Source organism: Prionailurus viverrinus, chromosome C1 (genome assembly GCF_022837055.1).
Source record: "Prionailurus viverrinus isolate Anna chromosome C1, UM_Priviv_1.0, whole genome shotgun sequence".
NCBI lineage: Eukaryota > Metazoa > Chordata > Mammalia > Carnivora > Felidae > Prionailurus > Prionailurus viverrinus.
Window position 1 is genome coordinate 113,146,545 of NC_062568.1, and position 22,052 is coordinate 113,168,596.

Here is a 22,052-nt window from a genome sequence, read left to right on the forward strand (position 1 = left end):
TGGGAACTATCCAGACAAAGCAACAAGGAAAGGCAATTCTAGATAGTAAGAACCATTTGTATAAATGTACAATTGTGTAAAAGCATGCCATCTTTACAGAAAGGTGAAAAGTTGAGTGTGGCTGGAGTGGAGGAAAATGAGTCCTGTATGCCCTATAAGATCAGTGAGTGTCAGAGGTGTTTAAGTAAGGGAAGGGAAGTGACATGATTGGATTTCATATTAGGAATATAATTTTAGTGATAGTTTGAAGAATACACTGAAATGGTGGTATTGGAGGTGTCATACCAGTTAGGAGCCTGCTACAGAAAATCAAGAGATCAGTGAGACTACAAGCAAAGGGAGGACTAGATAGGAGAGGCATCATTCAAGAGAAATTTCTGATGGCTTGGTGACTGGTTATATAGGGTCAGCCAAAAAGAGAAAATGCAAATGGCCTCACTGTCTAACTTGGGAAATGAGGTGCTTGATTGGTCATTAAATGAGATTTGAGTACATAGACTTTCCTTTCCTAGGAAAAGAGAGAATCACTGAGTTTGAAACATCTCCAGTACGACAACCGGGGGCGATGTCTAAAGGCAGTTGCACATATGAATCTGATGCTCAGAAAGAATGGTCATGCCTTGAGATGTAAATTTTGGACTCATCAGTATGTAGATGATAGTTGGACCTCCAGTAGTATATGAGATATTCAGGTCTATTGTATGTAATAAAGGTGCTCAGTCCTGGCTGTGTATCACAATCACATGTGATTTTTCACAGGTGTAAATACCTGTGCCTCATCCATAGAGAGTCTGATTCAGAGGGTCAAGGGGGTGGGAGAGTGCTGAGCTTTTTTTTTTTTTTTTTTTTTGTAATTCAGTGAGTAATTATTATGAGTAGCCAGAGTTAAAACACATCCTTTGTGTAAGCATAAGGGAAGAATCCTTGAAATTTAACGACAGTTAAGGATTCACGAGACAGGAAGAACCAGTAAAGAGACAGAAAGAAATTGCCCAAAGAAGGAAGAGGAGATTCAGGTGGGAGTATTACTCTGGAACCCAGAGGAGAATAGAACTCAAGATGCAAATTATGCTCAGAAGATTCCAACATAATTCCTTCAGAGATCAGCTCTCCTTTGACAATTCTGACAATCCATTGCTATATTAAGCATAAAATCAATCTTCTATGACTTCTTTTTATCATATCAACTAAACAAACCAATTTCTTTTCTGAATTTCCTTATCTGTATCCCTTATTTTCCTATTTAATATGTCCTTGTATTGAAGCTATTTGAGTATAAATCTTATTTAGACTATTTTGGCTTCATAAGGTCTTTTATACATTTTGTTATTATTACCCACTGGTCCAAATATTTTGCATATAAGAGCCTCTCAATAAATATTTCTCAAATATACAGTTACTGCCCTATAATTAGGAGTTCATAATATAGACGGGAAGGCAAGAACATGTGAAATAATGGCATCAAATATGTCAAAGTATTCAGTACCTGAGATTTTTTTAACTATAATTCTGATTCTTTTCAGGCCTTATATATTATTTTATTTTATTGGTTTTTATTTTATTTTTTTTCAATATGAAATTTATTGTCAAATTGGTTTCCGTACAACACCCAGTGCTCATCCCAAAAGGTGCCCTCCTCAATACCCATCACCCACCCTCCCCTCCCTCCCATCCCCCATCAACCCTCAGTTTATTCTCAGTTTTTAAGAGTCTCTTATGGTTTGGCTCTCTCCCTCTCTGTTTTTTTTTTTCTTCCCCTCCCCCATGGTCTTCTGGTAAGTTTCTCAGGATCCACATAAGAGTGAAAACATATGGTATCTGTCTTTCTCTGTGTGACTTATTTCACTTAGCATAACACTCTCCAGTTCCATCCACATTGCTACAAAAGGCCATATTTCATTCTTTCTCATTGCCAAGTAGTATTCCATTGTGTATATAAACCACAATTTCTTTATCCATCATCAGTTGATGGGCATTTGGGCTCTTTCCATAATTTGGCTATTGTTGAAAGTGCTGCTATACACATTGGGGTAAAAGTGCCCCTATGCATCAGCACTCCTATATCCCTTGGGTAAATTCCTAGCAGTGCTATTCCTGGGTCATAGGGTAGATCTATTTTTAATTTTTTGAGGAAACTCCACACTGTTTTCCAGAGTGGCTGAACCAGTTTGCATTCCCACCAACAGTGCAAGAGGGTTCCCATTTCTCCACATCCTCTCCAGCATCTATAGTCTCCTGATTTGTTCATTTTAGCCACTCTGACTGGTGTGAGGTGGTATCTCAGTGTGGTTTTGATTTGTATTTCCCTGATGAGGAGCGACGTTGAGCATCTTTTCATGTGCCTGTTGGCCATCTGGATGTCTTCTTTAGAGAAGTGTCTATTCATGCTTTTTTCCCATTTCTTCACTGGATTATTTGTTTTTTGGGTATGGAGTTTGGGGAGCTCTTTATAGATTTTGGATACTAGCCCTTTGTCTGATATGTCATTTGCAAATATCTTTTCCCATTCCATTGGTTGCCTTTTAGTTTTGTTGATTGTTCCCTTTGCAGTGCAGAAGCTTTTTATCTTCATGAGGTCCCAACAGTTCATTTTTGTTTTTAATTCCCTTTTGTTTTGGGGATGTGTCAAGTAAGAAATTGCTGTGGCTGAAGTCAGAGAGGTTTCTTCCTGCTTTCTCCTCTAGGGTTTTGATGGTTTCCTGTCTCACATTCAGGTCCTTTATCCATTTTGAGTTTATTTTTGTGAATGGTGTGAGAAAGTGGTCTAGTTTCATCCTTCTGCATGTTGCTGTCCAGTTCTCCCAGCACGATTGGTTACAGAGACTTTTATCCACCGGATGTTCTTTCCTGCTTTGTCAAAGATGAGTTGGCCATACGTTTGTGGGTCTAGTTCTGGGGTTTCTATTCTATTCCATTGGTCTATGTGTCTGTTTTTGTGCCAATACCATGCTCTCTTGATGATTACAGCTTTGTAGTAGAGGCTAAAGTCTGGGATTGTGATGCCTCCCGCTTTGGTCTTCTTCAAAATCACTTTGGCTATTCGGGGTCTTTTGTGGTTCCATACACATTTTAGGATTGCTTGTTCTGGCTTTGAGAAGAATGCCGGTGCAATTTTTATTGGGATTTCATTGAATGTGTAGATAGCTTTGGGTAGTATTCACATTTTAACAATATTTATTCTTCCAATCCATGAGCACGGAATGTTTTTCCATTTCTTTATATCTTCTTCAATTTCCTTCATAAGCTTTCTATACTTTCAGCATACAGATCTCTTACATCTTTGGTCAGGTTTATTCCTAAGTATTTTATGCTTCTCGGTGCAATTGTGAATGGGATCAGTGTCTTTATTTGTCTTTCTGTTGCTTCATTATGAGTGTTTAAGAATGCAACTGATTTCTGTACATTGATTTTGTATCCTGAAACTTTCCTGAATTCATGTATCAGTTCTAGCAGACTTTTGGTGGAGTCTGTCGGGTTTTCCATGTATAATATCATGTCATATGCAAAAAGTGAGAGCTTGACTTCATCTTTGCCAATTTTGATGCCTTTGATTTGCTTTTGTTGTCTGATTGCTGGTGCTAGCACTTCCAACACTATGTGAAACAACAGCAGTGAGAGTGGACATCCCTGTCGTGTTCCTGATCTCAGGGGGAAAGCTCTCAGTTTTTCCCCATTGAGGATGATATTAGCTGTGGGCTTTTCATAAATAGCTTTTATGATGTTTAAGTATGTTCCTTCTATCCCGACTTTCTCGAGGGTTTTTATTAAGAAAGGATACTGAATTTTGTCAAATGCTTTTTCTGCATCGATTCACAGGATCATATGGTTCTTTTCTTTTCTTTTATTAATGTGCTGTATCACATTGATTGATTTGCGAATGTTGAACCAGCCCTGCATCCCAGGAATGAATCCCACTTGATCATGGTGAATAATTCTTTTTATATGCCATTGAATTCGATTTGCTAGTATCTTATTGAGAATTTTTGCATCCATATTCATCAGGGATATTGGCCTGTAGTTCTCTTTTTTTGCTGGGTCTCTGTCTGGTTTAGGAATCAAAGTAATAGTGGCTTCATAGAATAAGTCTGGAAGTTTTCCTTCCCTTTCTATTTTTTGGAACAGCTTGAGAAGGATAGGTATTATCTCTGCTTTAAATATCTGGTAGAATTCCCCAGGGAAGCCATCTGGTCCTGGACTCTTATTTGTTGGCAGATTTTTGGTAACTGATTCAATTTCTTCGCTGGTTATGAGTCTGTTCAAGTTTTCTATTTCTTCCTGTTTTAGTTTTGGAAGGGTGTGGGTGCTTAGGAATTTGTCCATTTCTTCCAGGTTATCCAGTTTGTTGGCATATAATTTTTCATAATATTCCCTGATAATTGCTTGTATTTCTGAAGGATTGGTTGTAATAATTTCCATTTTCATTCATGATTTTATCTATTTGGGTCATCTCCCTTTTCTTTTTGAGAAGCCTGGCTAGAGGTTTATCAATTTTGTTTATTTTTTCAAAAAACCAACTCTTGGTTTCATGGATCTGCTCTACAGTTTTTTTAGATTCTACATTGTTTATTTTTGCTCTGATCTTTATTATTTCTCTTCTTCTGCTGGGTTTAGGCTGTCTTTGCTGTTCTGCTTCTATTTCCTTTAGGTGTGCTGTTAGGTTTTGTATTTGGGGTTTTTCTTGTTTCTTGAGATAGGCCTGGATTGCAGTGTATTTTCTTCTCAGGACTGCCTTCGCTGCATCCCAAAGCATTTGGATTGTTGTATTTTCATTTTCGTTTGTTTCCATATATTTTTAAATTTCTTCTCTAATTGTCTGGTTGACCCACTCATTCTTTAGTAGGGTGTTCTTTAACCTCCATGCTTTTGGAGGTTTTCCAGACTTTTTCCTGTGGTTGATTTCAAGCTTCATAGCATTGTAGTCTGAAAGTGTGCATGGTATGATCTCAATTCTTTTATACTTATGAAGGGCTGTTTTGTGACCCAGTATGTGATCTATCTTGGAGAATGTTCCATGTGCACTCGAGAAGAAAGTATATGCTGTTGCTTTGGCATGCAGAGTTCTAAATATATCTGTCAAGTCCATCTGATCCAATGTATCATTCAGGGCCCTTGTTTCTTTATTGATCCTGTGTCTAGATGATCTACCCATTGTTGTAAGTAGAGTATTAAAGTCCCCTGAAATTACCACATTCTTATCAGTAAGGTTGCTTATGTTTGTAATTGTTTTATATATTTGGGGGCTCCTGTATTCGGCGCATAGACATTTATAATTGTTAGCTCTTCCTGATGGATAGACCCTGTAATGATTATATAATGCCCCTCTTCATCTCTTGTTACAGCCTTTAATTTAAAGTCTAGTTTGTCTGATAGAAGTATGGCTACTCCAGCTTTCTTTTGACTTCCAGTAGCATGATAGATAGTTCTCCATCCCCTCACTTTCAATCTGAAGGTGTCCTCAGGTGTAAAATGAGCCTCTTGTAGACAGCAAATAGATGGGTCTTGATTTTTTTACCCATTCTGATACCCTATGTCTTTTGGTTGGAGCATTTAGTCCATTTACATTCAGTGTTATTATAGAAAGATATAGGTTTAGAGTCATTGTGATATCTGTAGGTTTCATGCTTGCAGTGATGTCTCTGGTACTTTGTCTCACAGAATCCCCCTTAGTATCTCTTGTAGGGCTGGTTTAGTGGTGATGAATTTCTTCAGTTTTTGTGTGTTTGGGAAAACCTTTATCTCTCCTTCTATTCTGAATTACAGACTTGTTGGATAAAGAATTCTCAGCTACATATTTTTTCTGTTCGTCACATTGAAGATTTCCTGCCATTCCTTTCTGGCCTGCCAAGTTTCAGTAGATAGGTCTGTCACTAGTCTTATCGGTCTCCCTTTATATGTTTATAGAGCTGAATATAGAGCATGTTTATCCCTAGCTGCTTTCAGAATTTTCTTGTTATCCTTGTATTTTGCCAGTTTCACTATGATATGTCGTGCAGAAGATCGATTCAAGTTACGTCTGAAGGGAGTTCTCTGTGCCTCTTGGAGTTCAATGCTTTTTTCCTTCCCCAGATTGGGGAAGTTCTCAGCTATGATTTGTTCAAGTACACCTTCAGCCCCTTTCTCTCCCTCTTCCTCTTCTGAAATTCCTATCATATGGATATTGTTACATTTGATTGCATCACTTAGTTCTCTAATTCTCCCCTCATACTGCTGGATTTTTTTATCTCTCTTTTTATCAGCTTCCTCTTTTCCCATAATTTTATCTTCTAATTCACCTATTCTCTCCTCTGCCTCTTCAAGCCGAGCTGTGGTCGCCTTCATTTTATTTTGTGCCTCATTTATAGCATTTTTTAGCTCCTCATGACTATTTCTTAATCCCTTGATCTCTGTAGCAATAGATTCTCTGCTGTCCTCTATACGTTTTTCAAGCTCAGCAATTATTTTTATGACTATTATTCTAAATTCTTATTCCGTTAGAGTGCTTAAGTCGTTTTTGGTCAATTCATTAGCTGTTGCTACTTCCTGGAGTTTCTTTTGAGGAGAATTCTTCCGTTTCATCATTTTGGATAGTCCCTGGGGTGGTGTGGAACTGCAGGGAACTTCCCCTGTGCTTTCTGGAGTAACTTGTGTTGGTGGGCAGGGCCACAGTCAGACCCACTGCTGGGGCCACAATCAGACTGGTGTGTACCTTATCTTCCCCTCTCCCAGGGGTAGGACTCACTGTGGAGTGGTGTGGCCCCTGTCTGGGCTACTTGCACACTGCCAGGTTTGTGGTGCTGCTTCCATGGGGTCTGGCGTATTATCTGGGGTGGATCCACAAGGTGCACCAGGATGGGAGGGGTAGGCTTAGCTTGCTTTGCCATCAGTGGTCCGCTGCGGGAAGGGCCTTGCAGCACCGGGAGGGAGGCCGACCCATCAGAGGGATGGATCCACAGAAGCACAGAGTTGGATGTTTGCACGGTGCAAGCAAGTTCGTGATGGGAACTGGTTCCCTTTGGAATTTCGGCTGGGGGATGGGAGAGGGAAATGGCGCTTGCCAGTGCCTTTGTTCCCCACCAAGCTGAACTCTGTCTTCCAGGGCTCAGCATCTCTCCCTCCTGGCATCCTCTCACCCTCCCGCTCCCCGAGCAGAGCTGCTGACTTTTAACATTCCATATGTTAAGTCCTGCTGGCTGTCAGAACACACTCCGTCCAGCCCTCCACTTTTGCAAGCCAGATTCAGGGGCTCTGCCTTGCTGGGTGGGCTGGCTGCCCCTCCACCACCCCGGCTCCCTCCCTCCAGTCCATGTAGCACGCACTCTCTGCCCTTCCTACTCTCTTCCGTGGGCCTCTCGTCTATGCTTGGCTCTGGAGAGTCCGTTCTGCTGGTCTTCTGGCATTTTTCTGGGTTATTTAGGCAGGTGTGGGTGGAATCTAAGTGATCAGCTGGACCAGGTGATCCCAGCGTCCTCCTACGCCGCCATCTTCTCCTCCCTATTTTATTGGTTTTTAAATATAATTTATTGTCAAATTAGCTAACATAGAGTGTGTACAGTGTGCTCTTGGTTTTGGGGGTAGATTCCCATGGTTCATCACATACATACAACACCCAGTGGAGGTTCCTCAAAAAATTAAAAATAGAACTACCCTACGACTCAGAAATAGCACTACTAGGAGTTTATCCAAAGGATACAGGAGTGCTAAGTCATAGGGGCACCTGTATCCCAATGTTTACAATTCTGATTTTAAATCGACTACATTACCCCTGAAATCTATCCAACTGAAAAAATCATATTCAGCAAGGTAAAAATTGTTGCCAACTGGTGTAAATGTTTGTGATACCAATTTTATTTAACAAACATACCCAATATGAATGTCTAATTTACTTGGTTTCTCCTTTTCTCTTTATAGAGGATAAGGATCCTAATTTGGACACAATGTTGAATATCCCATCAGCACTTACTGCAACAGTAATTCCTGTCGTAGTGACTGTTCCTCAAGGCAAAGGAAAACCAAAATCAAAAGGCAAAGAAAAACCCAGAGAATCAATTAAAGAAGAGGAACACCCAAAAGAAGAGAAAAAGGTACAGGGACTTGCCATGGATTCCAAAACTCTACTCCTACCTCAGTGTTAACTTTTTTTAAATCATGAGTTAGGTCCATAGTGTTAGTGCACCACACATACATTCTTGTGCAAATGAATTAACATTCCCTAGAGTTTCAATTTTGAATGAATGAGAAGAGATGTGCACACAGGAGTTGGGTCCCTATGCCAGGAGACATATTGTCATATACATCTCTCTCAGGTCTTTCATTCTAAACTCAGCAGGACAAGCTCAGCCTTTTTTGCCACTCTGGTTCTTGAGTTTTCTTTGCTCTTGGTTGGTTAAGTTCCTACCATTCTCTAAGTACTTTATTTAGCCTCATTAGATAAATAACAATTGAAAGAGGAGTATCTTTAATTAAATAATGGAAATGCTTCCATTTGGTAAACTTGGGCTTAGATTTATATGCCAAGGATTGAAGGACAGCCCGCTTCTGGCTAAAGACCAGTTCACCCTGTACCTCCAACCTGCCACCCAATGCAAACACACACTCACAGAGGCTTTGGTTCCAAACATGTTCCTGATAGAAGAATACAGATCAAAAGAGGAGCAAGAAGAAAACCACTGATGAACTCTTGACTCTTTAGGCATTTACTAGAACAGCTGTGCAGTTTGTACAATGTACAAACACTCAACTCGTTAGAATAAAAAAAACGTGTTAAAAAGAGATCAGGGATCTTGATTTCAGACCTCGGCCCTTTAAAAGTTATGGGGTTTTGTATGCTACTTAGCCTCTCTGTGCCATATTTATTTAGCTTTACTGCAAGATGACTTTTCTCAAGCCAGGACACTTGACCCTTGCTAAATGAAAATTGCATGGTGTTTGAGCAGAATAGCCCTGGATAATTCATTAATTTGACTGAAAGCAGTGGCACCTGGGTGGCGCAGTCGGTTAAGCGTCCGACTTCAGCCAGGTCACGATCTCGCGGTCCGGGAGTTCGAGCCCCGCGTCGGGCTCTGGGCTGATGGCTCAGAGCCTGGAGCCTGTTTCCGATTCTGTGTCTCCCTCTCTCTCTGCCCCTCGCCCGTTCATGCTCTGTCTCTCTCTGTCCCAAAAATAAATAAATGTTGAAAAAAAAATTAATTTGACTGAAAGCAACTTGGTAGCAAACCAGTCAGCTCTCCTAAAATTTTTAAAAAGTGACGCTAATGGAAGAATGGGAGATAATTACTGGTTTTTTGTGTAATGGTAGATTTGTCATGGCAAGGTTCATCTCTTTAAGCAGTATTGTTCATTTTACAGAATTTCACAATTTCTTGCCTCTTAATTTGGTTTTGTGTTTTTAATTAATTTTTACCTAACTTTTCAGATTTTATTATTTGTTAGTAACAAAGGCAGAGCAATTTAAATGATCAACAGTGGAAGACTTAGAATAAACTAAAGATCCAGAAACGAGGGATCAGTTGGAATGACTTTAGTGGCTAACTGGAAAGAAAGCCGACTGGAAAAACTGAAATTATTATCATGAGGGGTTGGTTGGAAGCAACCAAATAACTTTGATTCTGGAATGCAATTAACCAACCAGGTATTCAGGCATAGTTGGCATAAAATTAATTAGGATTTTTCCCTAGACACACCCAAACTTCATCAGTTTATAAATAATCTTTTTATGCCATTTTTAAATTGTTTTTACTTACTACAAAAGTAATGCCTGCTTATTAGAGAAAAATAAGGACACATATCCTAACAGCATAACGTCTCTAACACCCAAACTTTAAAAAATACACAAAGTGGGTAGTGGGGATGTGATCAGCCTTTACACCCACACTTGCAAACAGAAATATCATTCAAGGCCTACTTCAAGGCCCAACTCCTCCATGATCCTTTCCTAACTATTCTCATTAACTTTGATATCTTCATTTTTTGAGGAGAGATGTGCCAACCATTTGGTACTATAATTTAATTGTTTCACATGTCTATGTACCATTCTACAATATAGAATATAAATTGCACAAAGGTAGAGACTCATGCATTTTATAGGTTCCATCACAGGGCCCACTAGTCATGGGCAAGTCATATGTTAAGCACTCAGCAAGTCCATGCTTAGTCATAATAAATCAATAGCTCATTTAGAAAATAACACTTATTCGCATGTTAAATTATTTACAGGACGAAGTGGAACCAGAACCTGTTTTACAAGAGACTCTTTATGTTCCCACTTTCCAAAACCTAAATGTGTCTTGCCCCAATGGGCTCCTCGTGACCTTCATTGGGCAAGAGTCTACAGGTGAGTGTTAGCTGGTGTAGACCAAGGAGGGAGTGGAGCAAAAAAATAAAGAAAACAATTAAATCACCATTGAAAGTGTGTATTTTCCTACTAGTTAAATATACTTGTTAATAATGAACAATAGGCTAATAATAATAACCCTCATTTTCTGAGCATTTACTGTTAGCTTGGCACTAAGTATTTAATATACATGAAAAAAATACAACTTTTATAGGGGCGCCTGGGTGGTTCAGTTGGTTGAACATCCAACTCTTGATTTTGGCTCAGATGATGATCTCATGGTTCATGATATCAAGCCCCGCATTGGGCTCTGCACTGTCGGCCAGGAGCCTGCTTCGGGTTCTCTCTGGCCCTCCCTGCTCATGTTCTCTCTCTCTCTCTCAAAATAAATAAATAAACATTTTTTAAAAATACAACTATTTTAAGCTAAGTCCTAGTAATTCCATTTTACAAAATAAATTGAGGCTTCGGGAAGTTCATTAATTTGCCTAAGGTCACTCAACTCCTAAGTGGCAGAGATAAAAGTCCATTCTTGGTCCAGTGATGGCAAAGCCTAGAGGCCATACAGAAATAACAGACATTATAAAATCATATGCTGATACTTGAGAACAAGACTGATTTCCTTCAAGCATTCAACCTGCACTTGCCTCTCCCTCCTTTGTGCTCACTGTCCTTTGTTTTCATCAGACCATCAAATTAATATACCTGCGTCCCTTCGTAGAGGCAGGAAGACAGGGCCCACAATAGCTGTTAAGAGCGCTGGCTTTGCCATCACTGGACCAAGAATGGACTTTTATCTCTGCCACTTAGGAGTTGAGTGACCTTAGTCACAATAAGTACAAGTAGGATTTCTTTAATTACCCTAATTGGGGCATCCACGTTGGTGACTGAATTTGCATATCACTTAAATGGAGACCCACTATTGCGATAGAATTAACAGAAGCAGCAAAGCAAACATGGGCCTGGGACTTGAGTTGTGACTATATGGCCCTTTCAGTTACTTACTGTCTCTAGACTATGTTTCTTCATCTATAAATGTTGTATCAGTGGGTCTTGATCTTTTTTCACAACTAAATATTCTCTTTATTATAATTTCCTAATGTACACCATATTGGAAAAGTATATCTATCAAAGAAAAAGAGTATGCCTATTGAAAAATAATTCAATGTCATATTTACTTGCCACCCAAATGAAAAGAAACTAAATGTTGCAGTTGATCTGATCTGTCTCAATCTTGTTTTTCATTAGGTTTTATCAATTATTAAAAATAGACCATGAATCTTGGAATCGATTTCCCAGGATTCCTAGTGGTCCAGGTTTTCCATGATGAGATGACTGTGTGATGACCATGAAGGGTCTTCCAGAGTCAAAGTCAAAGATGTTATGAGTGTACTAAGAGGGATATTTCTAGATAAGAACATATTTGTCTGCTTGTTCACTTGATCTTATTATCAAATTCCAGCTTTCCACCTTTTTTTATTAGTTTCATTATCTAGCCTGATATTTTCATCCTTATATCATGGTAGACAATTGGTTAATAATAACTCTGCTTGGAACATGTAATCTTTTAAAAATATTCCATATATTATGAATATCCTAATTCAAGTCTGAACATAATTACAACATAAATACCAAAGGAGCAATGTTTTCATTAGGGTCAGCCTTGCACAGAAGGAGGGAAGGTCAGGCGGTATATGAAGAAAGAGCTTTCTTGGGTGACCTTGGACAAGTCATAACCCCTCTCCACCTGAATTTCTTCATTTGTAAGATAGTGTCATATACTAAACAGGGTTATTATAAGTATTAAATGAGAAAATACTTTCTAATTTGGAGCATACTAATCCCCTGTTAGGTTTTGGGTGGTTTTTGTTTGTTTTGGGTCATGGTAGCAGCATGTGTTTTTACAACATGAGAAAACAGTTAAGCCTAGAGACCTGTTCAACTCCTAGGCCTGCCACTTAACTGTGTGACCTTGGAGAAGCTATAAGCCTTTCCAGCCTCCATTTCTTCAAAACCCTGGAAAGTGAGTGTCTCCCTTAAAAGTTTGCTGGGATGAGCTGAATAAAATACATATACAAAGCATTTAACATATAAAAACATCCAAGTAAGTGCTTATTAGTTTATTGTTAGTAATACTTCTGTGACTTAGAGGGTATCACGAAGGGCCCTCATTTCAAAATATTTTTCTATCAGCCTGATACAGTCCTTGAAATGCCATCATTACATGTTGATAAACCACTTTACAAATTGAGAAGAGGAAAATATTCAGTTAGCAAAAACTGAATTCTCGTTAATATTTTCTTTTGAAGGAAATTACCAGGTGCTTTTCTCCTTGATTGCCAGCTTAGAGTAGAATGCTGAGAAAAATCTGGATTTGGTTAGAGATGAAGAGACGATGTTAACTCTGAAAAATGATGAAATATTTTGGAAGGGCAAGCCTGAAGTGAGTGACTCCCCCTGAGGCTCCAGGCAGCCAGGGGTCACCAGGAGAGCATCGAGCACCCAGGGGCAAGAGCTTAGTCAAGGGCAAGAGAAAAGTGCCAACAGGGAGAAAAGGGAACCTCTAAGACAGCAAAGCTCTGCTTCCTTCCTAATTTTGCCACAGGTGTCCTAGCACTCATGAGAAAGAATGGGTTGTACATAGAGAAGGTACCTATTGAGTACCTATAGACGACCTTCTTTACTACATTTGACCATAGCAAAGGTAGAAAAGAACCAGTGCTCTGTGCCATCGGTCATGACATGGAAACTGCCCTATTACTCAGCTGTAGACAGAAGAATGAAAACAATTAAGCAAAAAGATAAAACACCGGCCACACAGCATTGCCCAGTTCACATTAAGGCTTGCTTTTTTTCAGATGGGAATGTTATGGATGAGGAACCCACTTGGGACATCATGGTCCGGCAGAGCTACCCCCAGAAGGTGAAGCACTATGAGTACTATAAGACGGTGATGCCACCAGTGGAACAGGAGGCATCAAGAGTTATCACCAGGCAAGGCACTGTTGTCAAGTACATGTTGGATGGATCCACACAGGTAAGAGAATGTTAGATAAATAATTCTCCTTCCTGCTGCAAAGTAAAATACTAACAAGCTATGGGGCAGGAGTAGTATTGTGGTAGGTAAGAGGAACAACCCACTTGAAAATGGAGTGACACCAGAGATGGAAAATTGAGAATAGAACAGTAGAATAGAATAGAATAGTCTGCCAATAAGACTATTTTTATCCTTATTATAAATAAGCTTATTCTATATATGACCCAAGGCTGAGGATTAAACACAGTGTTCGCCTCCTCTGCCTCTCAAGGCACCTTAAAATAATTAAAAAAAAAAATACTTTTGAATAGCGCATTCACAACGGTACTGGAAAACAACAAGATGTGTCATCAGTGGATGAAAATTTTGTGAGAATTTCTAGAAAATGCAAGTCAGGTGAGATCAGACTGACGGAGAAACATAAGAAAGTTTAAAACATGTACAGTGAAAAGCCTGCAGCAAAATTCAAACTCAGAAGTTTTAACACAGACATTTCACAGATGGAGATCTGCACTCAGAAAATCGAGTTAGTGTCCCAGGTAACTCACTATTACCTGGAGGGTGGCAACCAGACATCAAAATACCCAGGAGATGTGTGTCCTGCTCCATTCCTTCCCAGCGACCAGAGGCTACGCCACCAAGAAGTGAACAGGGATCCTCAAACAGAAATATGACTGTGCACCCAAGAGTCATCAACCTTACAGAAAAACCAACTGCATGAAAGTAAATTACAGAATAATAAAAAATTAAAGACAGAGGACCTAAAAAGAAGCATAGTTAAACAAAAAACTTGGAAGTGAGTAGAAGTAATATAGACAGAGACTTGAGAGGCTAACAATCTATATAATAACAATAAAAAAAACAGTTGCTGGGGAAAAAAAATCGAGAGTTTTTAGATACTAAAAATGACAATTGTGTATCAAATCACTATGTTGTACACCTGACAGTCAGATAACAGTGTATGTCAGTATACTTCAATTAAAAATTTAAGAGGGGTTCCTGGGTGGCTCAGTCAGTTAAGTGACCCACTCTTGATTTTGGCTCAGGTCATGATCTCATGGTTATTGAGTCCAAGCCCCGTGTCAGGCTCCGCACTGACAGTGTGGAACCTGCTTGAGATTCTCTCTCTCTCCCTCCCTCTCTGCCCCTCCTCTGCTCATGCATGCTCTCTCTGCTCTCTCTGTTTCTCTCTCTCAACATAAATAAACTTTAAAAATACAAAATAAATAAAAATTTAAAAGGAGAAAAAACAAGAAAAATAATTGTGAAAATTGGGGGGGAGGGGGTGGGAGTGTGGATTGTGAGGGAGAGAAAACTTAAGAACATGGAAACGGGATCTGAAGAATACAATCTCCAGAAGAAGAAAATGGTGGGAGTGAAGAAGGAAAATAAAGGAAGAAACAACATAGGGAATTTTCCCAGAACGAAAAAAAAAATACTTTGGATTAAACAAGAGTCAATCAGGATTGATACTAATAATCTTGAAAAGATCATCTAGATATGTTGTAGTGCAGTTTTGGGACTGCGCAGATAGACAATCCCGAAAGCTTCCTAAAGGAAACCAGTTACCTAGTACAGAATGGACGGGATGGACGTTAGATTTCTCATGAGCAGCAGCTGGTGGTGGTTCTTGTCACATTGGTAAGCGATAGAGATTGATCCAGACAGATGTATCTGTAGTACCTGTAGACACCATATCTACTAGATAGATATCGACAGACACTAAACATTTAAATATGTGATAAAGTTTTAAATGTAGTCATTATGTAAGTTGCAACAGAGTGCATAATTTTCCAGTGGCATAGGGGAAGGATAAAGAATAGAAAAATAGGGGTTCCTGGATGGTTCAGTCGGTTAAGTGTTCAACTTTGGCTCAGGTCATGATCTCACGGTTCATGAGTTCAAGCCCTGCAGCAAGCTCTATGCTAACAGCTCGGAGCCTGAAGCCTGCCTCGGATTCTGTGTCTCCTTCTCTCTGCCCCTCGGCTCATGCTCTATCTCTCTCTAAAATAAATGAACATTAAAAATTTTTTTTAATGGAGAAGATAAAAACTCAAGTTAATCCAATAAAAGACAAGAAATAAAAAGACAGGAAACAAAATAGAAGGTAAATGGAAAACATTAAATAATATTATGTTGCTGGATAGTAAGCTATTCTCTCTGCGCTCCCAATCTATCCTCCTATATTACGTTTGTGTTGCTGAGTCTGGAGGTCTGCAAAGAGCGTTTTTCCTTTGGATTTATTTTAACTTATGTCAGTTTGACACAGCATTAAATGTTAACCAGCCTCTTGCTTGCTTCTGAGAACGTAAGGATTTCGCTTTTCCTTCAGATTCTCTTTGCCGATGGTGCCGTGAGCAGTAGTCCTGATTCAGGTTCTGTTTGTCCTCCTGGTGAAATGCCAACAAGCCCTCACAGCGGCGACTTTATGGACACGGCTTCTCAGCATAAATCAGAAATTGTACCATCTGAGATTGTCATCACAAAGAAAGGTAATAATTGAAGCCTTTCAGTTTATAATGGATTTAATAAGCCTTCAAATGCTCAATAAATGTTCATTATTGTTATTCTTTTACTTCTCATCTTTTCTATGAATATATTCATCTATACTCATAGACGCATATACACATGTATAAATTTTAATTGGAATCACGGCATTACACACTGTCATGAACTGCTTCCTTCTCGTAGTAGTAAATAACGAACATTTTCCTATGCCATTATATACACTTCCACATTAGGTCTAGTGCTGGGCTAGTGTTTTAGGGTTAGTTGACCAGATCGGCAATGTCAAGGCTCTAAGTAGGCATCTCTTTGGTTCTCTTGACTTTCCTCAGAGCTGCAAAGGCCCCAGGTTCTCATGTGGTAACCCTCAAAGCAAAACGCGAAGAGAGTGGACACAAGAACTTTCACGGTTGTCTCTCTATCAGGGAGGAAAACATTTCTGGATTCCCCCACCAGAAGACCTTCCCTTATATCTCACTGACTCGACCTGGCCAGGGACCCAAGCTGGAAAAACAAGCATTTGACATTTCTGGCCTTTTTCTCAGGAGATGCGCACTACCTGTAGGGAAAAAAGAAGTCGGGTAACGGTTGAGTAAGCAATCAACCGTGTCTGCCATAGTCTAAATTATGAAATTGCTCTCCTCAGAGGTATTCTCGATTTACACCCCTACCTCCTGTGTTGTACAAAAATATTTCCTTCCTCATACCCTTGCCGATGCTGGATTTCCTCATTCTCTTAATCTTATTCCATTTGATAGATAATTAATAATCTTATTATTGTGTTAATTTGCATTTCTTTATTACTGGTGAGGTTGAACATTTAATAATTTTTTCTTTATGAATTTTTCTATTCACATATTTTCTTGTTTACCTTTGGGAGGTTCATTATTTACATATTTATTTGTAAGAGACCTTTAGATGTAGGACATGTGTGTTTGTGTACCAGGCACAATTCTGAATAAAGTATTAAATCAGTGAATCCTCATAGCAACCCTGTGTGATACATATTTTAAGAATCCCACCTTACAGATGATGAAATTGAGACACAGGTTAAATAACTGCCTTGAGGCCTCTCAGCTAGTAAGTGGGAGAGCTGGGATTTGGATCTGGACACCTGCGTTGCAAATTTTTCTCAATCTCTCATTTGACTTAAATGGTCTGAGACCAGGATTTAATCTTCTTTGTCAGTTTCACACACACACCCCTCCCCACCACCACCACAGTAACCAAGGACCAAGAGGCAAATTGAATTCCTTTTTTGGTTACTCAAAATTTAGTGAAATAGACTTTCCTTTGGTAGTAGCAAAAGGTCCTTGGCTGAAGTGAATGAAAGCATCCTCATAGCTTTCAAACTCCCCAGCTCAAAGGCTCCTTCCTTTTCTGATAGGAGAGGACTTCATGTAAGGGTGGCCACTTTCCTTAGCACCCCACAGGGTTCCAAAGAGTTTCCACCTCCAGCATGGTGTGCTCCAGATTTCTTCAAAGCCCTCCCGTCCGAGGTGATGCATCCACTTTAAAAACAAAAACAAAACAAAAAACAAATAGAATTTTTCTTTTTGAGAGAGAGAGACAGAGAGAGAGAGAGACAGAGAAAGAGAGAGAGAGAGAGAGAGAGATAGTGTGAGAGAGTGCATGGGCAGGAGAGGGGCACAGGGAAAGGGAGAATCTTAAGCAGCCTCCACACTTCAGCACAGAGCCCAATGCCGAGCTAGATCCTACAACTGTGAGATCGTGACCTGAGCCAAAGTCAAGAGTCCAACACTCAACTGACTGAGCCACCCAGGTGCCTCTAGACTTTTTAAAAAAGTTTTTAAAAAATATTTATTTAGTTTTGAGAGAGAGAGAGAGACAGAGCGTGAGCAAGGGGAGGAGGAGAGAGGGAGGGAGACACAGAATCTGAAGCACAGAGCACAACGCGGGGCTTGAACTCACAAACTGTGAGTTCATGACCTAAGCCAAAGTCGGTCGCTCAACCGACTGAGCCACCCAGGGGCCCCACTAGACTTTGTTTTTAAGAGCAATTTTAGGTTTGCAGAAAAAATGTGCAGAAAGTACAGAATTCCTCCGTGCTTCCTCTCTATATGGCTCACTGTTTTCCCTGTTTTAAACACATGTCATGGGGCGCCTGGGTGGCTCAGTCAGTTGAGCGTCTGACTTCAGCTCAGGTCTTGATCTTGCGGTTCATGAGTTCAAGCCCCACATTGGGCTCTGTGCTGACGGCTCAGGACCCGGAGCCTGCGTCAGATTCTGGGTCCCCTTCTCTCTCCGCCCCACCCCTGCTTGTGCTCTGTCTCTGTCTTTCAAAAAAAATGAATAAACATTAAAAAAAATTAATAAACACATGTCTTACAATTGATGAACCAATATTGATACATTATTATTAACTGAAGTCCATAGTTTGCATTAGGGTTCAATCTTTGATATGTACAATTCTAAGAGTTTTGACAAATGCGTAATGTAGTGAATCCTACCACTACAATATCATACAGAATAATTTTACTCTCTGTGGGAAAAAACAGTACCTGTGAGCCAACACTCTCTTTTCCCCTCCACCCAGGACCTTGGAACCACTAATCTACTTTCTGTTTCTATGGATTTACACATTCTGGACATTTCATATAAACAGAAGCATACAATATAAGACCTTTTGTGACTGGTTTCTTTTTATCTAGTGTAATATTTTCAAGGGTCATCCATGTTGTAACTTGTGTCAGTACCTCATTTTTATTTTTATTTTTTAAACTTTTTTTTTTCAACGTTTATTTATTTTTGGGACAGAGAGAGACAGAGCATGAACGGGCGAGGGGCAGAGAGAGAGGGAGACACAGATTCGGAAACAGGCTCCAGGCTCTGAGCCATCAGCCCAGAGCCCGACGCAGGGCTCGAACTCACGGACCGCGAGATCGTGACCTGGCTGAAGTCGGACGCTTAACCGACTGCGCCACCCAGGCGCCCCAGTACCTCATTTTTATAGCCGAAGAATATTCTCTTGTATGGATATACCACACTTTGTTTACACATTCATCAATGATGGACATATAGGTCGTTTCCACTTTTAGGAAATTACAAATAAAGCTGATGCAAACATTTCTGTACAAGTTTTTGTGTGGACATACATTTTCATTTCTCTTGAGTACATAAACCAGGAGTGGAATTGCTGGAATAATAACTCTATGTTTCTCGTTTTGAGCACCTGATAAACTGTTTTCCAAAGCAGCTGCATTATTTTATTTTTCACCAGCATGTTGAACACTTTTTCATGTGCTTAGTGGCCATTTTTTACCTTCTTTGGAGAAATGTCTATTCAAATCCTTTCCCCATTTTTTTAAAAGTTATCCATCCTCTTATTATTGAGTTGTAAGTATCCTTTGTATATTTTGGATACAACTTCCTTATCAGATACATGATTTGTGAATATTTTCTCCCATTCTTTGTGCTCTTTTTCTACATTCTTCATGATGTCTTTTCATGGTGCCCGTTTTGCTGAAGTCCAATGTATCTGCTTTTTCCCCCCTCTGGTTGCTTGTGGTTTTGGTATTATATCTAAGAAATCAGTGAATAATCCAGAGTCACAAAGATTTATTCTTATATTTTCTTCTAAGAGTTTTATATTTTTAGTTCTTGCATTTGGGGTTTTTAAATCCATTTTTATAGAACTTTTAAAAAATATTTATTTACTTTTGAGAGAGAGAGAGAGAGCACGTGCACACATGTAGGGAGGAGCAGAGAGGGAGGGAGACACAGAATCTGAAGCAGGCTCCAGGCTCTGAGCTGTCAGCACAGAGCCCAACGCGGGTTGGGCTCATGAACCATGAGATCATGACCTGAGCTGAAGTCAGACATTCAACCAACTTCCCAGGTGCCTCTTTATATAATTTTTTATACGACAAGAGATAGGGGTCCAGATTCATTTTTTTGAGTTTACTAAAAAAACAATTATTTCCTCCATTGAATTGGTTGGCACCTCAGTCAAGAATCAATTAACCATCAATGGTAAGGTTTATTTTTGGACTCTTACTTCTGCTCCACTGATAAATATGTTTGTTCTTATGCCAACATCTCACTGTCCTGATTACTACAGCTTTATAAGTTTGAAACTGGAAAGTGGGAGTCATCCATGTTCGTTTTACTTTTTTAATGTTGTTTGGACTACTCTGGGTCCCTTGCATTTCTCTATGAATTTTGGGGACAGATTGTCAATTTCTACAAAAGAGGCAGCTGGGATTTTTATAGAGATTCCCCTGAACATGTAGCTAAATTCTGAGAGTATTGACATCGCAACAATATTGTCCCTAATTCATGAACTTGGGATATCTTTCCACTTATTTAGAACTTCTTTAATTGCAATCCATACTGTCTTATAGTTTTTGGTGTACAATTATTACAATTGTTTTGTTAAATTTTTCCTAAGTGTCTTATTCTTCTTGATCCTATTATAAATGGAATTGTTTCTTTATTTTTGGATTGTTCATTGATGGTGTATACCAATATAACTGATTTTTTTTTGGTTGTATTTTGAGCTAATATCTTAAAATCTTGCTGACCTTTCTTATTCTACCCTTTTTTTGTTTTGCAGCAACTCTGGAAATAAGATCCTAACCCCCAGTGTTTGTTGTTGTTGCTGTTATTGCTGTTTGTTTAGTGACTTTACTGAACTTGTTCTTGCGAATCTCTTTCCTTTGTCCTGTGTAGCTACTGAAGTTTTTGCTCTGTTAGCCCAGTAGTCAGGTAGTGATTAGGCAGGGGTTCCCTTACATGCCTCAAACCAAGTCTCCCAGCCTTTGCCAAGGAGATGTGTGTGCTTACTGGGGCATTCCTTCATCGCTCTCGCAGTTGAGACCCTAGCCTTAGCCTCAAACTCAGCCCGTGTTTCTCAGGTGTTTCTCGGACGTGAGTACAATCCTGCATGTACATGTGGCCTTCTAGATTCCTAGGAAAATGACAGAGTTTTTCAAAGTCCTTTTGGTCATCTCATTCTCTAGCTTTTCCTTTTAAGTTTTTAGGTCAGCCTCTTTTTTGCCCCAACTGTTACTGCTGCTTTAGACAGCCACGTTGTGAACAATCACCACTGACTGTTTCAGCAGAAGCCCCAGGAAAAGGTGGTTTATAATGAGCGAATTCTGACCCAGGTCAGGGTGAGGATTTTCAGGGAGTTTTCAGAGAAGTCAAGCAATGACAAGTCTTTGGGAATGGGGCTTTTAGAGAGAAATGCAGGCCTATCTGCCCCCTCCAGTGGCTGCCAGATTGTCACAGCTACTATAACTCCAAGGCTACTGTTTTTCAAGGTTACTGCAGAGCTGGAGATCGGGTGGAGGGCATGGAGGGGGGTGGGTGCGGATGAAGGGTGAGAATTGGACAAGTTATAACAACACAAAGCAGTTATTCTTACTGAGATTCAACTGTTTCCTTGAATTGTTTCTTGGATTGTTGCAATTCTTTGGTTTATATCCAGAGTTCTGAAAGAGTTGACTTTGATCATTTTTTCCCAGTGCTCTCACTGTTTTGATGGAAGAATGGTTTTTTGAAGGTCCTTTCTTGCCATTCCAGAAGTATTTCTCCCATCTCACAAGAAATACTCTTTAGTATTTTCTTTATTTTTAGCTCTAAATATTTTCTAATTTCCATAATGACCTCCTTTTTGACCCATAATGTTTTTAAATTTCCAAAACTATGAAGGTTTCTAGGTTTTTTTTTAATAATTGATTTTTAACTAATCTTTTGAAATTTGTCAAAACATGATGTATAGCCTCATATATGGGCAAGTGTTGTAAAAAGTCTGTGTGTGATTGGAAGGGCATGTATCCTGTAGTTATTGAGTATAGTGTTCTCTTTATGTCTATTAGATCAAACCTGTTGGTTGTGTTGTCTGGTCCATTTTCAAGTTCAGCAAACTTCTCTGCAAAGGACAAGATAGTAAATATTTGACTTAGACCTTGTGAGCTGTATTATCTCTGTCACAACTACTCAACTCTGCCCTTATTACATGAAAGTAGCCATAGACAATACATAATCAAATGAGCATGCTGTATTGTGTTTAAATAAAACTTACTTATGAACACTAAAATTTGAATTTCATGTAATTTTCACGTATCACAAGGTATTATTATTCTTTTGATTTGTTAATTATATAGAAACGTCAAAAGAAGTGTTACTTCACAGACTATACAAAAACATACAGCAAACCATATTTGCTCTACAGGT

General features: G+C 39.4%; 1 protein-coding gene across 2 annotated transcripts in view; it reads left to right on the forward strand.

Moving 5' to 3' along the window:
- The window catches only part of SPAG17 (sperm associated antigen 17), a 235,344-nt gene that overhangs the window by 140,686 nt on the left and 72,606 nt on the right, over window positions 1-22,052 (forward strand). For both annotated transcript variants that reach the window (XM_047871565.1, XM_047871566.1), the window contains exons 25-28: window positions 7,888-8,060; window positions 10,192-10,309; window positions 13,168-13,346; window positions 15,679-15,838. In XM_047871565.1, the coding sequence (XP_047727521.1) occupies window positions 7,888-8,060; window positions 10,192-10,309; window positions 13,168-13,346; window positions 15,679-15,838 (630 nt within the window). The remainder of the gene's footprint in view (window positions 1-7,887; window positions 8,061-10,191; window positions 10,310-13,167; window positions 13,347-15,678; window positions 15,839-22,052) is intronic.